General features: G+C 44.3%; 1 protein-coding gene across 1 annotated transcript; it reads right to left on the bottom strand.

Moving 5' to 3' along the window:
- Window positions 1–346: 346 nt before the first annotated feature.
- LOC122913297 (transmembrane protein PMIS2-like) lies at window positions 347–965 on the bottom strand. Its single transcript, XM_044260063.1, has 2 exons — window positions 651–965; window positions 347–517 (listed from the first exon to the last, which is right to left on the bottom strand). Exons 1-2 carry the CDS (start codon window positions 963–965, stop codon window positions 347–349), a joined length of 486 nt encoding a protein of 161 aa, XP_044115998.1.
- Between the last annotated feature and the right edge of the window lie 16,356 nt (window positions 966–17,321).

Raw genomic sequence — 17,321 nt, 5'->3', positions numbered from 1 at the left:
AAACACACACATGCACCCATATGAGAAGCTGAAACATCCCCTTCATTTTTATTGGTTTAAATAAATATTTTTCTGAAAGAGAAGCCCAGCATCAAAGAGTAAAGCACATCCAGAGCATGAAAGTGAGGATCCCCAAGGTGGATGAAGATGGCTCTGGAGGCCAAGAAGATGAAGTAGTATGATGTCCCTAGGCTAGTGGGTTGCTCAGATGTTGAGTTCCTTGGCTGATAAGTTTCTTGGCTAGAAGATGTCTCAGCTGTTGATTTCTTGCATGGAGGCTGATTTGGCTGGTGTCTTGGTGGGTGGGTCCTATTTGGGGTGGACCTATGGACTACTGGCCTGACCTTCACATAAATAGGGCATAGATATAAATGATGCCTAAACCGATGAGTATGGCGAATACATCCAACCAACCAGTTCGGCCTGAGTTGATGTAAGCGTCTTCCCACTGGCTGTTCTTGTTGGCCTGCCAGGTCTGTAGGGATAGGAGCTTTAGATGTGGGTTCCAGAGTCCAGCCTTGTGACACCCTTGGGGAAGGGCTGGAGACTGATGGACACTAAGGGGAAACCCCTACCCAGGTCCCAGGATGGAAGCAGGTGCAAGGGGCTTGTAGAGGGCAGGATGGGCCATGGCACAGGTATTGTTTTACCTTGTAAGTGAAGAATACAGCTATTAATCCCAGGGGAGGGAAAAGAAGTACAGCCAGGATGGTCAAACATAGGTAATTCGGGGCATAAAATGCCATTTCTTCAGGAGTCTGTGGTTCCTTTGGCGGCTTCTCAGGGGCCTCCGTAGCTGGTTGGGCCCCTGCAGCTGGCGGGGCCCCTGCAGCTGGCGGGGCCCCTGCAGCTGGCGGGGCCCCTGCAGCTGGCGGGGCCCCTGCAGCTGGTGGGGCCCCTGCAGCTGGTGGGGCCCCTGCAGCTGGTGGGGCCCCTGCATCGGCTGGGGCTTGTTTTGGGGGCATGATCTTTCCACCCAGACAAAGACAGATCCCGAGTGTCTTGAAAACAGAGAGCCAAGCCCACTCTACCTCCCCTCGTTCTAACCCAAGACTCCAGCATCCCAAGACTCCAGTGGTTAAAGTCCACTTCTTCACAATGGAGAAACCAGCACCTCAAGTTCTGATTGGCTATCTGCATAACGGGGCGTGGTCTCACGGTTCTCTCGTTCCTTAGGACTTGCTTAGAGCTGGTTCTATCCTCTATCAGGACATTGACTCCACCCGCCCTGATAGGGATTGGTTGGGAGCCATCGTAAGAACTGATCCTGGCTTCTCCTTGCTGGGGAACCCTATCTGTGGGCCTCACAGGAGGGCAGTACCCCAGTTGCCTCTCATAGAATGGTGGGAGAGAGGAAGTAGATAAGGCCCGTAAGAAAACTAGGAGATTTCACAATCAGAAGGGGAGGAAAAGGAATAATGTCAATAATAGATTACAAAATATTGAATTAGAAAAGAATTCTTTAGTTCATACTGACTGAAAGAAAGAGAAAGGAGATGAAAAAGAGAGATTTTTTGTTGTTGTTTTTTTAAAGTAGAATGCACATCTAATAAGTGTGGATGGAATGATGGAAATGGGAATTCAACATGGTGGTAGGCAGAATTCTAAGATGGCCCCAAGAGTCCTGCTCCCTGGTGTACACACACATGTTCCCTGTTATTCATTCAAGTACTAATCTATGTGCTGCTGTGGAGGGGTTTGGTTCTTGGAGTTAAGTTCCCATCAGTTAACTTTAAGACAGTGAAAATATCCTCCATAGGACAACCATAATCCAGTGAGTTCTTCAGTGGGACTGGGTCTTACGGGCAAAAATGACTCAAGGCCTGTGATGGAGTTCAGTCAAGGGAGATTTTCCATTCCTAGCTTGAAGATGGAGGAGGCCACATGGCAAGGAATGCAGGCAGCCCCTAGCTGAGTGGATCCCAACTGATACCCAGCAAGGAAACAGGACCTATTTTATATCTGTAAGAGCAAGGATCTGAATTCTGTCATAACCATATTTGTTTGGAAGAGGATCCTAGCTCCTGAGACTGGTCAACACCTACCTGGTTTTTAGCCTTGTGAGATTCTGAATGTTCTAGAGAACACAGACATTCTGACTTAGAGAACTGTGAGTTAATAAATAAATTTGAGGGCGTTTGTTATCCATCACTAGAAAACTAACAGCCGGGAGTGCCTGGGTGGCTCAGTGGGTTAAAGCCTCTGCTTTCAGCTCAGATAATGATCCCAGGGTCCTGGGATTAAGCCCCACATCGGACTCTCTGCTCAGCAGGGAGCCTGCTTCCCTCTCTCTCTGCCTGCTTTTATGCCTACTTGTGATCTCTGTCAAATGGATAAATAAATCTTAAAAAAAAAAAAAAAAGAAAAAGAAAACTGGCAGCCATTTCAAACACCTTAGTCATTACTCACTCAGGGAAGAACTATCAATGGATGCTAATGCCACTGGGTTTTAGCTGATATTTCCCTTCTCTGGCTGTTTCAGGGGAGTGGAGGATGTGAGAAGCCAATCTGTAGAGACTTGTAAGTGGGTAGGAGATGATACAGTGAAGTCCACAAATATAGATTCCAGGGTGATTTGTCAAAGACAAAACCGTATTGAAGCCCAGGCGTGGTTAGAAGCACGAAGAACCGCCCAAGGGACACACACTCCAGGGGCCAGGGAAGTCTTCAGGGAATGTCTTCACGTGCAGAGTCTTTCAACCTCTGCCTGCCACAGAAGAATAGGCCTTGAGCGTGGAACATTGTCTGACCAAGAGCTAAAAAGCCCACACAGCCTGCAGGGTTCATCACCTCATGTGGGAATATCTCTCCCTATTTCAGGCTCATCGTGTATTCCTTTGTTCTGCTTAAGTGCCTGTGTCCTCAGGCCCGACCCCAGCTTTTAGTATTTCAGACTCCATGAAGGAGGGATCAGGGTTCTTCTGCTGTGACCCAAGAGGATTTCATAAAGGCCAGTTGCACGTGCTGCCCAGACACCCACTGTTGGAGCTGGTCCTGTGCTGTCTCTTCTTCACGTGAGCAGAAGTGTCTCCTTCAGTGCTGGACTGTATTGTGTCTTCCTTGGCAACTCTGAGACCAAGATTCAGTGGGCAGAAGTGTTTGGACTTGTATTTCTGGTGGTTGACTTTGTGAAGATCTTTGCTACCCTCCACATATTTCGAGCCCTCTCCTTTTATTGGTAACTAGTGCATGGTGATCTGCTTGACAGAATAAGTAGTTAGCTCAGAGCATTTTAAGGGGCAAGCTGGATATTCCAAGGCAAAAAATAAGAGGTGAGGGGAGATAGAACTCAAGGTTGGGTGGGATGAAGAATGCAGATTGGTTTCTGGCAGGTCCCAAGGATGGTGGGAACCTTGGATTGGGGATGAGGTGTTCTTGACTAGTGAATCTTTTGTCTGAGGTGGCTTTGATATGGTAACTTGATATGGTATTTCTGAGCCCAGGAATCTCTCATCAGCTAAATCTTTTGACTACCGTGATCTTTAGCTGGTGTGTCCCTTGGCTGGAAGGTTAGCTAACAAGAGACTGAAAATAGAAGGTGTATTTATGTGCACATAATAGCAGGTAAACTCGGGAAAAGCATTTGACCTGAATATGTCCTTGCTGAGTAACAGTTTGCTTCCCAGTTGGCTTTCTTGATCTATTAGGGGATGATGGTGGAAAGAATGCGTGGCTTTGTAGAATGAATTGAGAGTACTATTCAGGATCTCCATCAAGATAAGAACTAGGACATCTTCCACTTTTAGTGCTCATTTCTGGGCAGAAATAGATACAAGCGTGGGGATGGGTTGTATATTCTGGAGGTTAGATCTTGAGCAGTGATGACAGTGCCCAGTCTTCATAGTGTAGATAGCAGCTGGGATTAACCTGGGAAAGTTATGACGACTAAAGACAGTGGACAGATTTGATGAATATTACCTCTTTACTGTGTATCTATTGTTTCTTGTTCTTTTTCTATTTCATTCGTTTACTTTTTGCGGGGGTTTGGGGGGGTAGGAAAAGAATAAATGAAACAACTGGGATGGGGAGGGAGACAAACCATAAGAGATGCTTAATCTCACAAAACAAACTAAGGGTTGCCAGAGGGAGGGGGGTAGGGAGAGGGTGGTTGGGTTATGGACATTGGGGAGGGTATGTGCTATGGTGAGTGCTGTGAAGTGTGTAAACCTGGCAATTCACAGACCTGTACTCCTGGGGCTAATAATACATTATATGTTAATAAAAAAATAAAAAAAATAAAGAATTCAGTCAAGCCAACAGACACCATAGGTATTTGCAAAAGAGGGGATTTGAAACAGAGGTTGGCTACACAGGGATTGGAATCCTGTAAGAGCAAAAGAAAAAGACTAAGGTAACTCCATTCCTACTCCTAGAGCTGGGAGGACAAAACGAAGAGGTGGTGTTACAGGACTTAGAGAAGCGGGAGCTGCGTGGCTGATGCCCAGACCTCTGAAGATAAGGTACGTCCCAATCAGTAGGTATTAAGACCATGAGCAGGTGATGCCCTGCAGTTCCTCCGACTTCCAGTGTGTGGCACTGCTGGCAGGCAAGGGCGCCGGGAAGCGGGATGCCACCAAGTGTTGATGACGACCCTGAAACATCAGTTCTCAAACTCTTTGGTTTCAAGACCTCTTTCACTCTTAAGTTTTTTGAGGACCCTCCAAAAGCTTTCGCTTATGTGAGTTGTATCTACTGGCATTTTCTATTTCGGGGTTAAAGCTGGAAAAATGAACTATTTATTAATTTTAAAATAACAGTAAAAAACCTTTGCATGCTAATACAGGTAACAGTGTTGTCATGAAAATAACTCTATGTTCCAAAACATTTGAGAGCGGAGTGGTATTGTTTTACATTTTTGCAAATTTCTTTAATGTCTCGCGGAATTGAAGATAACTGGATTCTCACACCTGCTTCTGAATTCAGTCTGTTGCTATGGATCACACAGCATGTAGCTCTTGCAAAACTATACGCATGAGAAAATAAGAGTGAAAAAACCAAATTAACATCTGTGTAAGGAAAATCCCAGTATTTCTTTCTGTTTGCCTCCTTTACTACTCATACAGAATACTCCACTTCTGACACTTATGTTCACCAAATGTGTAGGGACCTTTCTGACAGCAAGCAGTTCGGCGGCGCTAGCTGGATGTCCTGTGATTTAATTCGGACACTGTCTACCTGGACATAGTATCATATCTCACAGGTTAAAGGCTCAGTCCCTGAAGACTGCTGCTTCTCTTCGCACGCCAATTGCAAGTAGTAGTAGTTTTGCCCAAAACTTCTGCCTGACTTGGCAGACAAATTGGAGGTTCTTATGATTTCTTCCCCCTTAGGACCTCTGCACATAAAACTATATAACGTCAGTGAAAAATATTAGAGAAGACCCAAATATAAGGAAGGATTAGACCAAGTTCATGGATTAGAAACTGTACAGTAAAGATATCAACTCTCCCAACTGATCTATATAACCATTTTTTTGGGTGGAGTAATTATTACTTACAGTAATAAATAGCCAGTCTTACTAGAATTTTATAGTAACTAAGACATTGTGGTCTTGGTGTTGAGTATAGACATGTTGGCTAATGCAACAGAGTCTAGAACACAGACCCACATATATGTGGTCATTTGATTTATGGTAGAAGCGGCACTGTAGTTTAGTAGGTAGAGGATATAATTTTCTTTTCTTTTTTTTTTTTTAAAGATTTTATTTATTTATTTGACAGACAGTAGGCAGAGAGGCAGGCAGAGAGAGGAGGAAGCAGGCTCCCCGCTGAGCAGAGAGCCCAATGTGGGGCTCTATCCCAGGACCCTGGGATCATGACCTGAGCCGAAAGCAGAGGCTTTAACCCACTGAGTCACCCAGGCGCCCCGAGGATATAATTTTCAATAAATGGTGCAGGTTGAATTGCATATCCATATATAGAAATAATTTATTTTTTTTAATTTTTAAAAAATTTTGTTTATTTGAGAGAAAGAACACAAGCAGGAGGAGGGGCAGAAGCAGAAGGAGAAGCAGGTTCTTTGCTGAGCAGGGAGCCTGATGCCAGACTTGTTCCTAGGACCCTGAGATCATGACCTGAGCTGAAGGCAGACACTTAATGACTGAGCCACCCAGGCGCCCCCTACCCCCCTACCCCCATTATAGTCTCTTAATACAAAGGACAATGCTGTTTTCAGAGAGGAAAAAACCTGTCATCTATAATGAAAAATAATCAGATTGGCATTGGACTTAGCACTACTGCATATTAGATCAAGAGTCAGATCAAGAGTCATTCAATTGACTGAGCCACCCAGGCATCCCTGGAAATAATTTAATCTAGAGCCAATCTCACACTATTTACAGAAATAAATTCCAGAATGCTCACAGATCTGAATGTGGAATATAAAACAGTTGAACTTCTAGAAGATAGCATAGAAGACAATTTCATGGTTTTAGACAAAGCACAGGTATCCTAAATAGGACACAAAGCTAAGCATGAGGAAAATGTTGGCAAATTGGACTACATTAAAATGAATAACTTCTATTCGTCCCAAAATACCATTAAGAGAGTAAAAAAGGAAAGTCACAGCATAGGAAAATATACTTGTGCTATGTATACGAAAAGCCAATGACTTATACCTAAAAAAAACATGTAGAATATCTATACCTTACAAACAAAAAGATATTTGGGGTGCCTGGCTGGCTCAGTCAGTGGAGTGTGCAATTCTTAATCTCAGGGTCCTGAATTCAAGCCCCACACTGGGCATAGACCTTACTTAAAAAAGATATTCAACAATTAGACGTAAAACCTGTTTTTGAATGAGCAAAGGATTTCAATAGACATTTCTCCAAAGAAGATATACAAATGGCCAATAAGCACATGAAAAGATGTGCAACATCATCAGTCATTGGAGAACTGCAGATCAGAGCCACAATGGCATATCACTTCACAGTCACTAGGATGGCTATAATAATGCTTTTTTTTTCTTTTAAGAAAAATAACAAGTGTAGGTAAAGATGTGGAAAAATTAGAACTCTTATTCACTGCTGGTAGAAGTGAAATGGTACAGCTTCTTTTAAAATGTAGGCTTTAGGGGCACCTGGGTAGCTCAGCTGGTTAAGCATCTGCCTTCAACTCAGGTCTTGATCCTGGGGTCCTGGGATCAAGCCCCATGTTGGGCTCTCTGCTCAGCAGTGAGCCTGTTTCTCCCTCTGCTCTGCCCCTCCCCCTGCTTGTGCTCTCTCATTCTCTCTCTCTCTCTCTCTGTCAAATAAATAAAATCTTTTTTAAAAAAAGATTTTTTGTAAAAGATTTTATTTATTTATTTGACAGACAGAGATCCCAAGTAGGCAGAGAGGCAGGCAGAGAGAGAGAGGGGGAAGCAGGCTCCTTGCTGAGCAGAGAGCCCGATGTGGGGCTCAATCCCAGGACCCTGGGATCACGACCTGAGCTGAAGGCAGAGGCCTTAAACCACTTAAACACAGGTGCCCCAAATAAATAAAATCTTTTAAAAAATAAATAAAATGTAGGCTTTATTATTATTCAGGCATGGCAAGGCCAACAGATCAGGAGATGACCATCTCCTGATGAGATGATCCATCGAAAAGATAGATCCTTACTCATAGTTCCTAAGAGGAAGGGGCACACCACGCTGTGCAGAGCAACGGAAGTGCCAAGGTTAGCCAGGACACAGAGGAGGTGAGGGGATTACCTGAGCAAAATGCCTTGCTAGTGGTTTTGGCAGGAAAGGCATGTCAAAGCAGGGCAAGCAGGCTCAAGATTGACTTGTCTGAATAATACCAGTGGGCTCTGGATGTGGAGGCTGTCTCTAGTCGTCTGGATTTACCCCCCTCCTCCCTCGTCTGTCAGCAGGGCTAGTGAAGAGCTGAGCCTTCACAGGGTGCAATTTCCAGTTAGAAGGTAAATAAGTTCTGGGGATATAATATACAACACAGTGATTATATGTTATATTTATATTATGTTACATTATCTATCATATACTTGAAAGTTGCTGAAAGAGTGGATCTTAAATGTTCTCACCAAAAACAACATCGTAATTATATGACATGATGAAGATGTCAGCCTTTGGCTAGGGTAATCATCTCAGGGTCCTGGGATCAAGCCCTGAACTGGACTCCCTGCTCAGCGGGGTGTTATCCTTAAATACCTGACTTTAACACCGAGGTCATTAAAAACAAGTGAGAAACTCTTACCTACCAGAGGAGGCCTAGGAGACATGACAGTTAAGTATAAAGTAAGGTATGATAACAGAGAAAATATGTACAAGATGTACAAAGCAGTATCTCCCCAAAACGTGATTCTGCTAAGTTTGTATCTTGCCTGGCTCATACTCTTAATTTAATATGCAAAAATCCTGCTTCAGGTGCGCCTGGGTGGCTCAGTGTAAAAACACATATGGATACTCAGTGACTTTCAAGATCAAAAGAAATCAAGGCACTGCACAAAAATTAAATTCGTTAAAAGATAGGAGATCAGATGACAAAATACATTATGCTGAAATCAGGAACATTTTGGTGCAAATAGATTACTAGTATTTATGCTATCTATCTGTACAGGAAAATCTATTGAACAGGTAGAAAAAGTGAGTAAAGTTCCATACTTTGAAAAAGATGTCTGTATATAAAGCTCTACACTTAACAGAAGGTCGAATCCTTTGCTTACAATAAATGAAAGTTACTTTGAAAATATGTTAGATGAACAGCAAGAGATATGAACAGATGTGCCAAATTTGAATATAAACAAAAAAAGCAAAATAAAAAAATTGAAAATGTATTAATCACTAGAGATTATCAAAGTGCTCATCACTTTTATAATGTAATTAATCGGGGCACCTGGGTGGCTCAGTGGGTTAAAGCCTCTGCCTTCAGCTCAGGTCATGAACCCAGGGTCTTAGGATCCAGCCCAAGCAGGGCTCTCTGCTCAGCAGGGACCCTGCTTCCCCCCTCTCTCTCTGCCTGCCTCTCTGCCTACTTGTGATCTCTGTCAAATAAAAAAAAACTATAATGTAATTAATCAATACAAATTAAGTAGATTATAGACATCCTAGTTTTACATTGAAATGGAGATATGAAAAATTAAATTGTCTTAATTTTTCTTTAAAAATTTTTTATTAGAGAGAGAGGGTGTGCATGCGCAGGAGGAGGGGCAGAGGGACAAGCAGACTCCCCTCTGGGGGCAGAGCCCAATCCAGCGCTTGATCCTAGGACCCTGGGATCATGACCTGAGTGGAAGGCAGATGCTGAACCAACTGTGTCTTAAGATTTAAAATTTTTACCCACAGACAAATTAATCTTCTGGTTAGTTGGATCTTAAATATTCTGGTGCTTCAGGTAGTGTGACATTTAATCTGAAATAGTTGTAAGCAGTATGGTATATAAATAACTTGTCTTATCAGTGTCAGGTTTGGATCTTCTAAACCCCATGCACAAATTTTGCTTAGTACAATCTTATCCAAATTTGAAAGTGAACTTGAGAGTTTTTTTTTTTTTTTTAACAATACACTGATGTCTTATAAAAGTAGTTTCAGGGGATGCCTGGGTGGCTCAGTCTGTTATGAGTCTGCCTTTGGCTCAGGTCATGATCTTGGGGTCCTGGGATTGAGCACTACGTTGGGCTTCCTGCTCGGTGAGGAGCCTGATTCTCCCTCTGCCGCACCCCCTGCTTGTGCTCTCTCACCTGCTCTGTCTCTCAAATAAATAAGCAAAATCTTTAAAAAAATAAAAAGATGTTTCAGTAAGCTAAAGTCATTTTAAAATTATTTATTTATTCAAAGGAAATTATCAATATGGCAATTCTCTCAGTTAAAAACAAGATAAAGATATTTTGAACAAACCATAAGTGACTCTTAATCTCACAAAACAAACTGAGGGTTGCTGGGGGAAGAGGGGTTGGGAGAAGGGGGGTGGGGCTATGGACATTGGGGAGGGTATGTGCTTTGGTGAGTGCTGTGAAGTGTGTAAACCTGGCGATTCACAGACCTGTACCCCTGGGGATAAAAATATATGTTTATAAAAAAATTTAAAAAAAGATAAAGATATTTTGAAAATATTATTGATGAGTTTGCTTTCATTAAAGCTAGGAAAGTAAGATTGTAACAAATTAGTTATAAGAGTATAAGTAAAATATGTAAACTTAAAAATAACTTTTTTAAAAAAGATTTTATTTATTCATTTGACAGCAGAGATCACAAGTAGGAAGAGAGGCAGACAGAGAGAGAGGAAGGGAAGCAGGTTCCCTGCTGAGCAGAGAGCCCGATGTGAGGCTCGATTCCAAGACCCTGGGATCATGACTTGAGCCAAAGGCAGAGGCTTTAACCCACTGAGCCACCCAGGCGCCCCAACTGTATGTTTTAATATAACTACTTTTCTTTAAATATATTTTTAGCTACTTTCATTTTCTGAAAAAAACTTACTGGTTAAAAACATGTACATAATAGGGTGCATATTTTTCCTTTTGCACCGGCTCCAATGGCAAGGCAAGACACTGTTTCAGGGGGCTTTGGTTTGGGGTAAAGTGAGTCAGAGAAGAGAGGGTAGAGCTGAGGTTTGTGAGGTCTGTGGAGGACTGGTGATACAGATTTGTATAGGGTAGGGGAAGAAGTGTGTCCTGGTGACTCTTAAGACCCCAGGATAAGAGTTGAGAGGACTTTGCTTTTCCTGTATCTACACCAAAGTCGGTTGAGCCGGGCACGAAAGGGACCCAGATTAGCTGGAAATTGGACAGACCATAGCCAGTCATGCCTTATTTCAGAGAATGCTCTTGTGAAGGTTGGAAGTGAGGGCACCTTCCTGGCACCTGCTCTGCTCACCCCTTGATGCAGCTTCTGCTTTGTGAGGGTTTAAGGTTCCTGGCAAATGAGGAACCTACTGCCTCCCACTTTTCATTCTGTTCAGGGCAGCCAGAGCTTCTCCACAATCTAAATCATATCTCATCTCTCCCAGATTTACAGCCTCTAGGAGGTTCCTGTGGCTCTTAGGATCAAATCCAAACCCCCAATCAGATGTCCAAACCCTGCCTAGTCTACTTTCTACTCTCCCTCACGTCCTCCCCTCATGATTCCCCCGACTCCAACCACAGGCTTTTTTTCCTGCTTCTGGAACCCACAAACCTCCCTCCCACCTCAGGACCTTTGCACCTGCTGCCCTCCTGCCAGGAACTCTCACTTCCCCAGATCTGCTCTTGGCTAGCTCATCCTGCACACCTAAGCTCAAATGGTCCCTCCCTCTTCTGTCAGGCCTCCCTCCTTCCTTCTATTAGCATCATAGCCACTGGTCTATTCTTAAGTCCTCTGAGTTATCAGGCTGTTTATCTTCCATCTCCCCCATGAATTGTTAACCCCAGAAGAACCATGGCCTTGTTTGCTTTGGTCACTGCTCTTTGCTGGTGACTGAGCTCGGGACCTGACACACAGTAGGCTCCTAATTAAAATATGTTTAATGAATTAATAAATCCTGTCCTCTGTATGCATGGAACCAATCAGAAGTTCAATCACGAATATACCTGGTGGTGAGGGAGACCCACATATTTTACACGTTGAACCAATCAGGAGTTCAGGCTAGAGGATAAATGCAAATAACTAAAGCCCCACCCAATTCTTTCAGTGGAAGAGGTTTTCCTAGGTGTCAGCCTCACTTTGAAGGGAAAGAAGCAGAAGTCTGAACTGAACACTTTGGACTCCACTCTTTCTATTTTAACAGCCAATTGCATGGAGGAAATAAGGGCAAAGGAAGTGAGCATAGAAACCACGCCCCATGACGTCACTCCCCAACGTGGCAGCTTCCAGGCCTGAGGGACTGGAGGCTCGGCCCTAGTTCCTTAGTGAGGTTAAGTGGAGCGTTATCGGAAAAGAGTGGGGAAGTTAAAGACTCTGTGTGTGGACAGAGAGGGGATGAGGAAGAAACAGAGCTGGTTAGAGGATAAAGAAAGGAGACTGGTAGGGGACCAGGGTCAAATTAAGGAAGGACAGAGAAGGGGTGATTGGGGGAATGGGAGAGGGTTATAGGAGAACTGGGAGAGCTTATAGGGGACACATTGCAGGGTAAATGGGGGAGCTTTTGTAGAGGGATAAAGAGTGTGTATGGGGTGTTACCAGGAGACAGTGTCATCATAATGGCAAAAGGCAAAGTCATAAGGAGACATGAAAAAATTATAGGAAGATTTAAATGAGAACAGAGAACATTCACTGGGACAGAAACAGTGTTATGGGAGGATAGGGAGAGAGCCTTTGGGTGTCAGGGAGAGTTGCTGGGGACAGGAAGGATAAATCAAGAAGGGAGGGAAATCAGGAAACTCTTGATAGAGGACAGTAAGGAAACATACTGGGGCAGTGGGGTGGTGTGGGGGCCAGGCTGCCCCTCCTTTCAGGGCTCCTCTGACCTGCAGAGTTGGTTCAGCCTGGTCTCCATTCACTGATGTCTCTGCTGTCCATTCTTCTTGCCATTGTGCTGAGACCCTTTCCCTGGCCATGGTCATCCTCCGTCTGCTGCCCTTTAGGTCCTGTAGGTCATGCCCCAGAACCCTGGTGGTGATTTGTCCCTGGATCCCTGAACTTGGTACCCTTGGTACACCAAAACTGAGCATAGATGCATGGGTTTATTTCAATCTCAGTTCTCCTGCAGTGATCAATATGTCTACCCTTAGGCCAGTGCAGTACTCTTTGGAATTACTGTAGCTATAATCAAAACTTTGAAAGCAGGAAATGAGAGTCCTCCAACTTTGCTTTTCAAGATTGTTTTGGTTATTTGTGGTCCCCTGCATTTCTGTATGATTTTTAGATTTAGTTTGTCCATTTCTGTGGAGATGGCAGTTGAGGGGCCCCTGAGTGGCTCAGTGGGTTAAGTGTCTGCCTTCGGCTCAGGTCATGATCCTGGGGTCCTGGGACAGAGTCCCACATCCAGCTCTGTGCTCAGTGGGGAACCTCTTTCTCCCTCTGTCCCTCTCCCCTGCCCATGCTCTTTCTCAATAAATAAAATCTTTTAAAAAGTTAAAAAAAAAAAGGAAATTGAAATTTTGGTAGAGATTGCACTGAACCTGTAGAATAATTGGGAGAGTATTAGCATCTGAAAAATACTAAGCCTTGGAATCAATGAACGCAAGAGATCCGAGTTATTTTAGGCCTTCTTCAGTTTCTTTAAGAGATGTTTTATAGTTTTTAGGGTGCAAGTCTTGTACCTCCTTTGATTAAATTTATTTCTAAGTATTCTTTTTGATGGTTTTGTAAATGGGATGGTTTTCTTAATCTCATTTTCAGATTGTTCATTGCTAGTGTACTAAAATATAATTGATATTTACATGTTGATCTTAGTTATTGTGCAATTTCGCTGAAATAATTTAATAACTATTACAGGTTTTGTGTGTGTGTGTGTGTATTCTTCAGAATTTTTCTAAGCATAGGATCATGTCATCTGTGAACAGAAATCGTTAAAGATTCTTCCTTTCCAATTTGGGTGATTTTTATTTCTTTTCCTTGCCAAATTGTCCCAGCTAGAACTATTCAGTGTTGAATAGGAGTGGTAGGAGCAGATGTCCTTGTCTTGTTCCTGATCTTAGTGGGGAGGGCATCAAGTCTTTTATCATTAAATATGATATTAACTGTGGGATTTCCCTAGATGCCCTTTGTCAGGCTGAGCTAGTTTCCCTCTATTTCTAACATTCTGATTGTTTTTTTTTAATCATGAAGGGATATTCAATTTTGTCAGGCACTTTTTCTGTCCCAGTTGAGATAATCCTGTTTTCTCCCCTTCTTTCTATTAATGTGGTATATTACCTTGGTTGAGTTTTGTATGTTAAACCACCTTGCATTCCTGGGCTGAATCCCACTTGCTCATGGGGTATAATCCTTTTGCCATGCTGCTGGATTTGGTTGGCTAGTATTTTGCTGAGGATTTTTGCCTTTGTATTCATAAGGGATATTGGTCTGTTCTTCTTTTCTCCTGATATCTTTGTATGGGTTTTGTTGTTTGTTTGTTTAAGATTTTAGGTATTTATTTGACAGTGATCACAAATAGGCAGAGAGGCAGGTGGAGGGGGTAGAGCTGAGCAGAGAGCCTGATGTGGGGCTTGATCCCAGGACCCTTAGACCATGACCTTGAGCCAAAGGCAGAGGCTTAACCCACTGAGCCATCAGGTGCCCCACTTTGTATGGCTTGATATCAGGATACCATTGATCCCATGGAACAAGTTAGGAAGTATTGTGTCCTCTTCTCTTTTTTGCAAGAGTTTGAAAAGGATTCATTTTTATTCTTTACACATTTGATAGAATTCACCAGTGAAGTTTCCTGGGCCTGGGATTTTCTCTGTTGGAAGTTTTTGTTGTTGTCCTTTGGTTTGGCTTGGTTTTAAACTGATTTACTCCCTACTTGTTATTGGTTAACTCAGAATGTCTGTTTTCTTTATGAGTCAGTTTTGGTAGTTTATGGCTTTCCAGGAATTTGTGCATTTCATTTAGGTTATCTAATTTGTTGGTTTATAATTGTTCATAGTGTTCTCTTATAATTCTTTTTATTTCTTTAAGATTGGTGGTGATGTCTTCACTTTTGAAAGTATTTCTGATTTTAGTAATTTGGGCCTTCTCTTTTTCTTGGCCAGTCTAGCTTGAAGTTTGCCAATTTTGTTGTTCTTTTCAAAGAACTATTTCAGTTTCATTGATTTTCTCTGTTTATTCTCGGTTTCATTTATTGCCTCTGCAATTTTTAGTATTTCTTTCCCTCTGCTTGCTTCTGGTTGAGTTTTTTCTTGTTTTTATAGTTCCTTAAGATGGAAGGTTAGGTTGTTGATTTGAAATATTCCTTTTTTTAAAAAAAGATTTTATTTGTTTATTTGACAGAGAGAGATCACAGGTAAGCAAAGAGGCAGTCAGAGAGAGAGGGAAGCAGGCTCCCTTCTGAGCAGAGAGCCCAATGCAGGGCTCAATCCCAGGACCCTGAAATCATGACCTGAGCTGAAGTCAGAGGCTTAACCCACTGAGCCACCCAGGCACCCCGAGGTGTGTGTGTGTGTGTGTGTGTGTATACACACACACACACATATATACATAATTAATATAAGTATTATTATTATTATTATTATTTGAAGTATTATTTCACATAGCCCAACCATATTTGTTGGGCTGTCTGGTTTCCTTCACTTCTGTTTTTGCCTCATATATTGGGGAACTCTGTGTTAGGTGAATATATGCTTATGACTGGTATATCTTTGATGGATTGTCTCTTTTATCATTACATAATGTCTGTTAGGGTCCGTGATCAAAGGAACGAGACTGATACAAAGCGAAGGTCAAGCAAAACTTTATTTCGCGCCAAGAATCAGGAATCAAACAACCAGTCAGAGCTACCTCTTACGAAAAGGCGGTGACGATGAACCCAACAAGGTCACTTCCAAGAAGGCCACTCTGGACGAGGCCGCTCTAGATGATGCTGCTGCTCCGCAGATGAGGCCGCTCCATGATTGGAGCCGTTCCCAAGAAGAGGCCACTCCCAAGACAAGGCCACTGCTCAATGAAGTTGCTCCCCGGACAAGGCCGCTCCCAAGAAGAGGCTGTTCTGGACAAGACCATTTCCTGGATGAGGCCACTCCCAATGACGAAGAAGCAACAATGACAAGGAGGACAACCCAGATGACACAGACTCTGCTCCCCACGATGCTACTCTGACCAGGCTTCCACCCGGAGGAAGCCACCACTGCGGACAAGGCCACTTGTGGTTTGGGGTGGCAAGGCATTTTGCAGCGAGGCTGCTGGTGTCTAGGGGCCGTTGGCATCTCAGGGCTGCTTATGCCTCCAGACCGCTGGCATCTAGGGGCTGCAGGTGTCAGGACCGACTGCTGGCATCTAGGGTCTGTAGGCATCAGGACCGCAGGCGTCGAGGGACCGCTGACAACTGGACCGCAGATGTCTCAGGACCGCAGGCGTCGAGGGACCGCTGACAACTGGACCACAGGCGTCGAGGGACCACTGACAACTGGACCACAGGCATCGAGGGACCGCTGACAACTGGACCGCAGATGTCTCAGGACCGCAGGCGTCGAGGGACCGCTGACAACTGGACTGCTGGGCCGCCGCCGGAGGCTGGAGGCTGCAGGCGGCGGTGCTCGGGGCCGCCGGAGGCTGCAGGCTGCAGGCGGCAGCGCTCGGGGCCTCCGCCGGAGGCTGCAGGCGGCAGCGCTCCGGGCCGCCGCCGGAGGCTGCAGGTGGCGGCACTCGGGGCCGCCGCCGGAGGCTAGACCGCCAGAAGCTGGAAGCTGCAGGCGGCTTGGGGCCCACGGGAGGCTGGAGACTGCAAACACGGTTGCAGCTCTTACAAGAGCTGTTACAGCTCTTCTATTCACCATTGACTCCCCTGCTCTCCGCCGACTTCCACCGCTCTCCGCACCGCTTCACCGCTCTCTGCCGACTTCACCGCTCTCCGCAGACTCCATCCCTCCTGCAGCAGCCGCTGCTCTCCTGCAGCAGCCCCCCTTTGACAGCCTGGCAGAGTAACCTTTATGGGGGTGGTTAAGCCCCGCCCCTACACAGGTGGCCAATTGAATTCCAATTTTCCCAGTGGATATACATACGGCTTACTGATTGGATGACTCCACTCAGTCTGCCCCACCCTTACAATGTCCTTTTTTTTTCTAAAGATTTTATTTATTTATTTGACAGAGAGAGATCACAAGTAGGCAGAGAGGCAGGCAGAGAGAGAGAGAGGAGGAAGCAGGCTCCCTGCTGAGCAGAGAGCTCGATGTGGGACTCGATCCCAGGACCCTGAGATCATGACCTGAGCCGAAGGCAGCGGCTTAACCCACTGAGCCACCCAGGCACCCAATGTCCTTTTTTTTAAAAAAAAGATTTTATTTGTCAGAGAGAGAGAGAGAGCACACAAGCTGGCAGCAGTGGAGAGAGAAGCAGGCTCCCTGCTGAGCTAGGAGCCTGATGCAGGACTCGATCCCAGGACTCTGGCATCATGACCCGAGCCGAAGGCAGCAGCTTAACCAACTGAGCCACCCAGGCATCCCTATAATGTCCTTTTTTATCTCATAATAATTTTTGTTTTAGGGTCTATTTTTCTTTTTTCTTTTTTTTTTTCCAAGATTTTATTTACTTATTTGACACAGAGAGAGATCACAAGTAGGCAGAGAGAGAGGGAGAAGCAGGCTCCCCACCGAGCAGAGAGTCTGATGTGGGGCTTAATCCCAGGATCCTGGGATCATGACCTGAGCCAAAGGCAGAAGCTTAACCCACTGAGCCACCCAGGCACCCCAAGGGTCTATTTTTTTGATATTAGGGTAGTGACTTCAGCTCTCTTTTGCTTACTATTTGTATGGAATATATTTTCCCGTCCTTTC

Source organism: Neovison vison, chromosome 7 (genome assembly GCF_020171115.1).
Source record: "Neovison vison isolate M4711 chromosome 7, ASM_NN_V1, whole genome shotgun sequence".
Lineage (NCBI taxonomy): Eukaryota > Metazoa > Chordata > Mammalia > Carnivora > Mustelidae > Neogale > Neogale vison.
Note: the sequence above shows the minus strand (reverse complement) of the source record. Positions and strands in the feature narration are given on the sequence as shown.

Excerpts from the sequence above, each read along its gene's own strand:
- LOC122913297 (XM_044260063.1), bottom strand. The coding sequence starts at position 965 with ATGCCCCCAAAACAAGCCCCAGCCGATGCAGGGGCCCCACCAGCTGCA. Across the intron at positions 518-650 it reads CTGTATTCTTCACTTACAAG|GCTGGACTCTGGAACCCACA; the intron begins GTAAAACAATAC and ends GGGTGTCACAAG.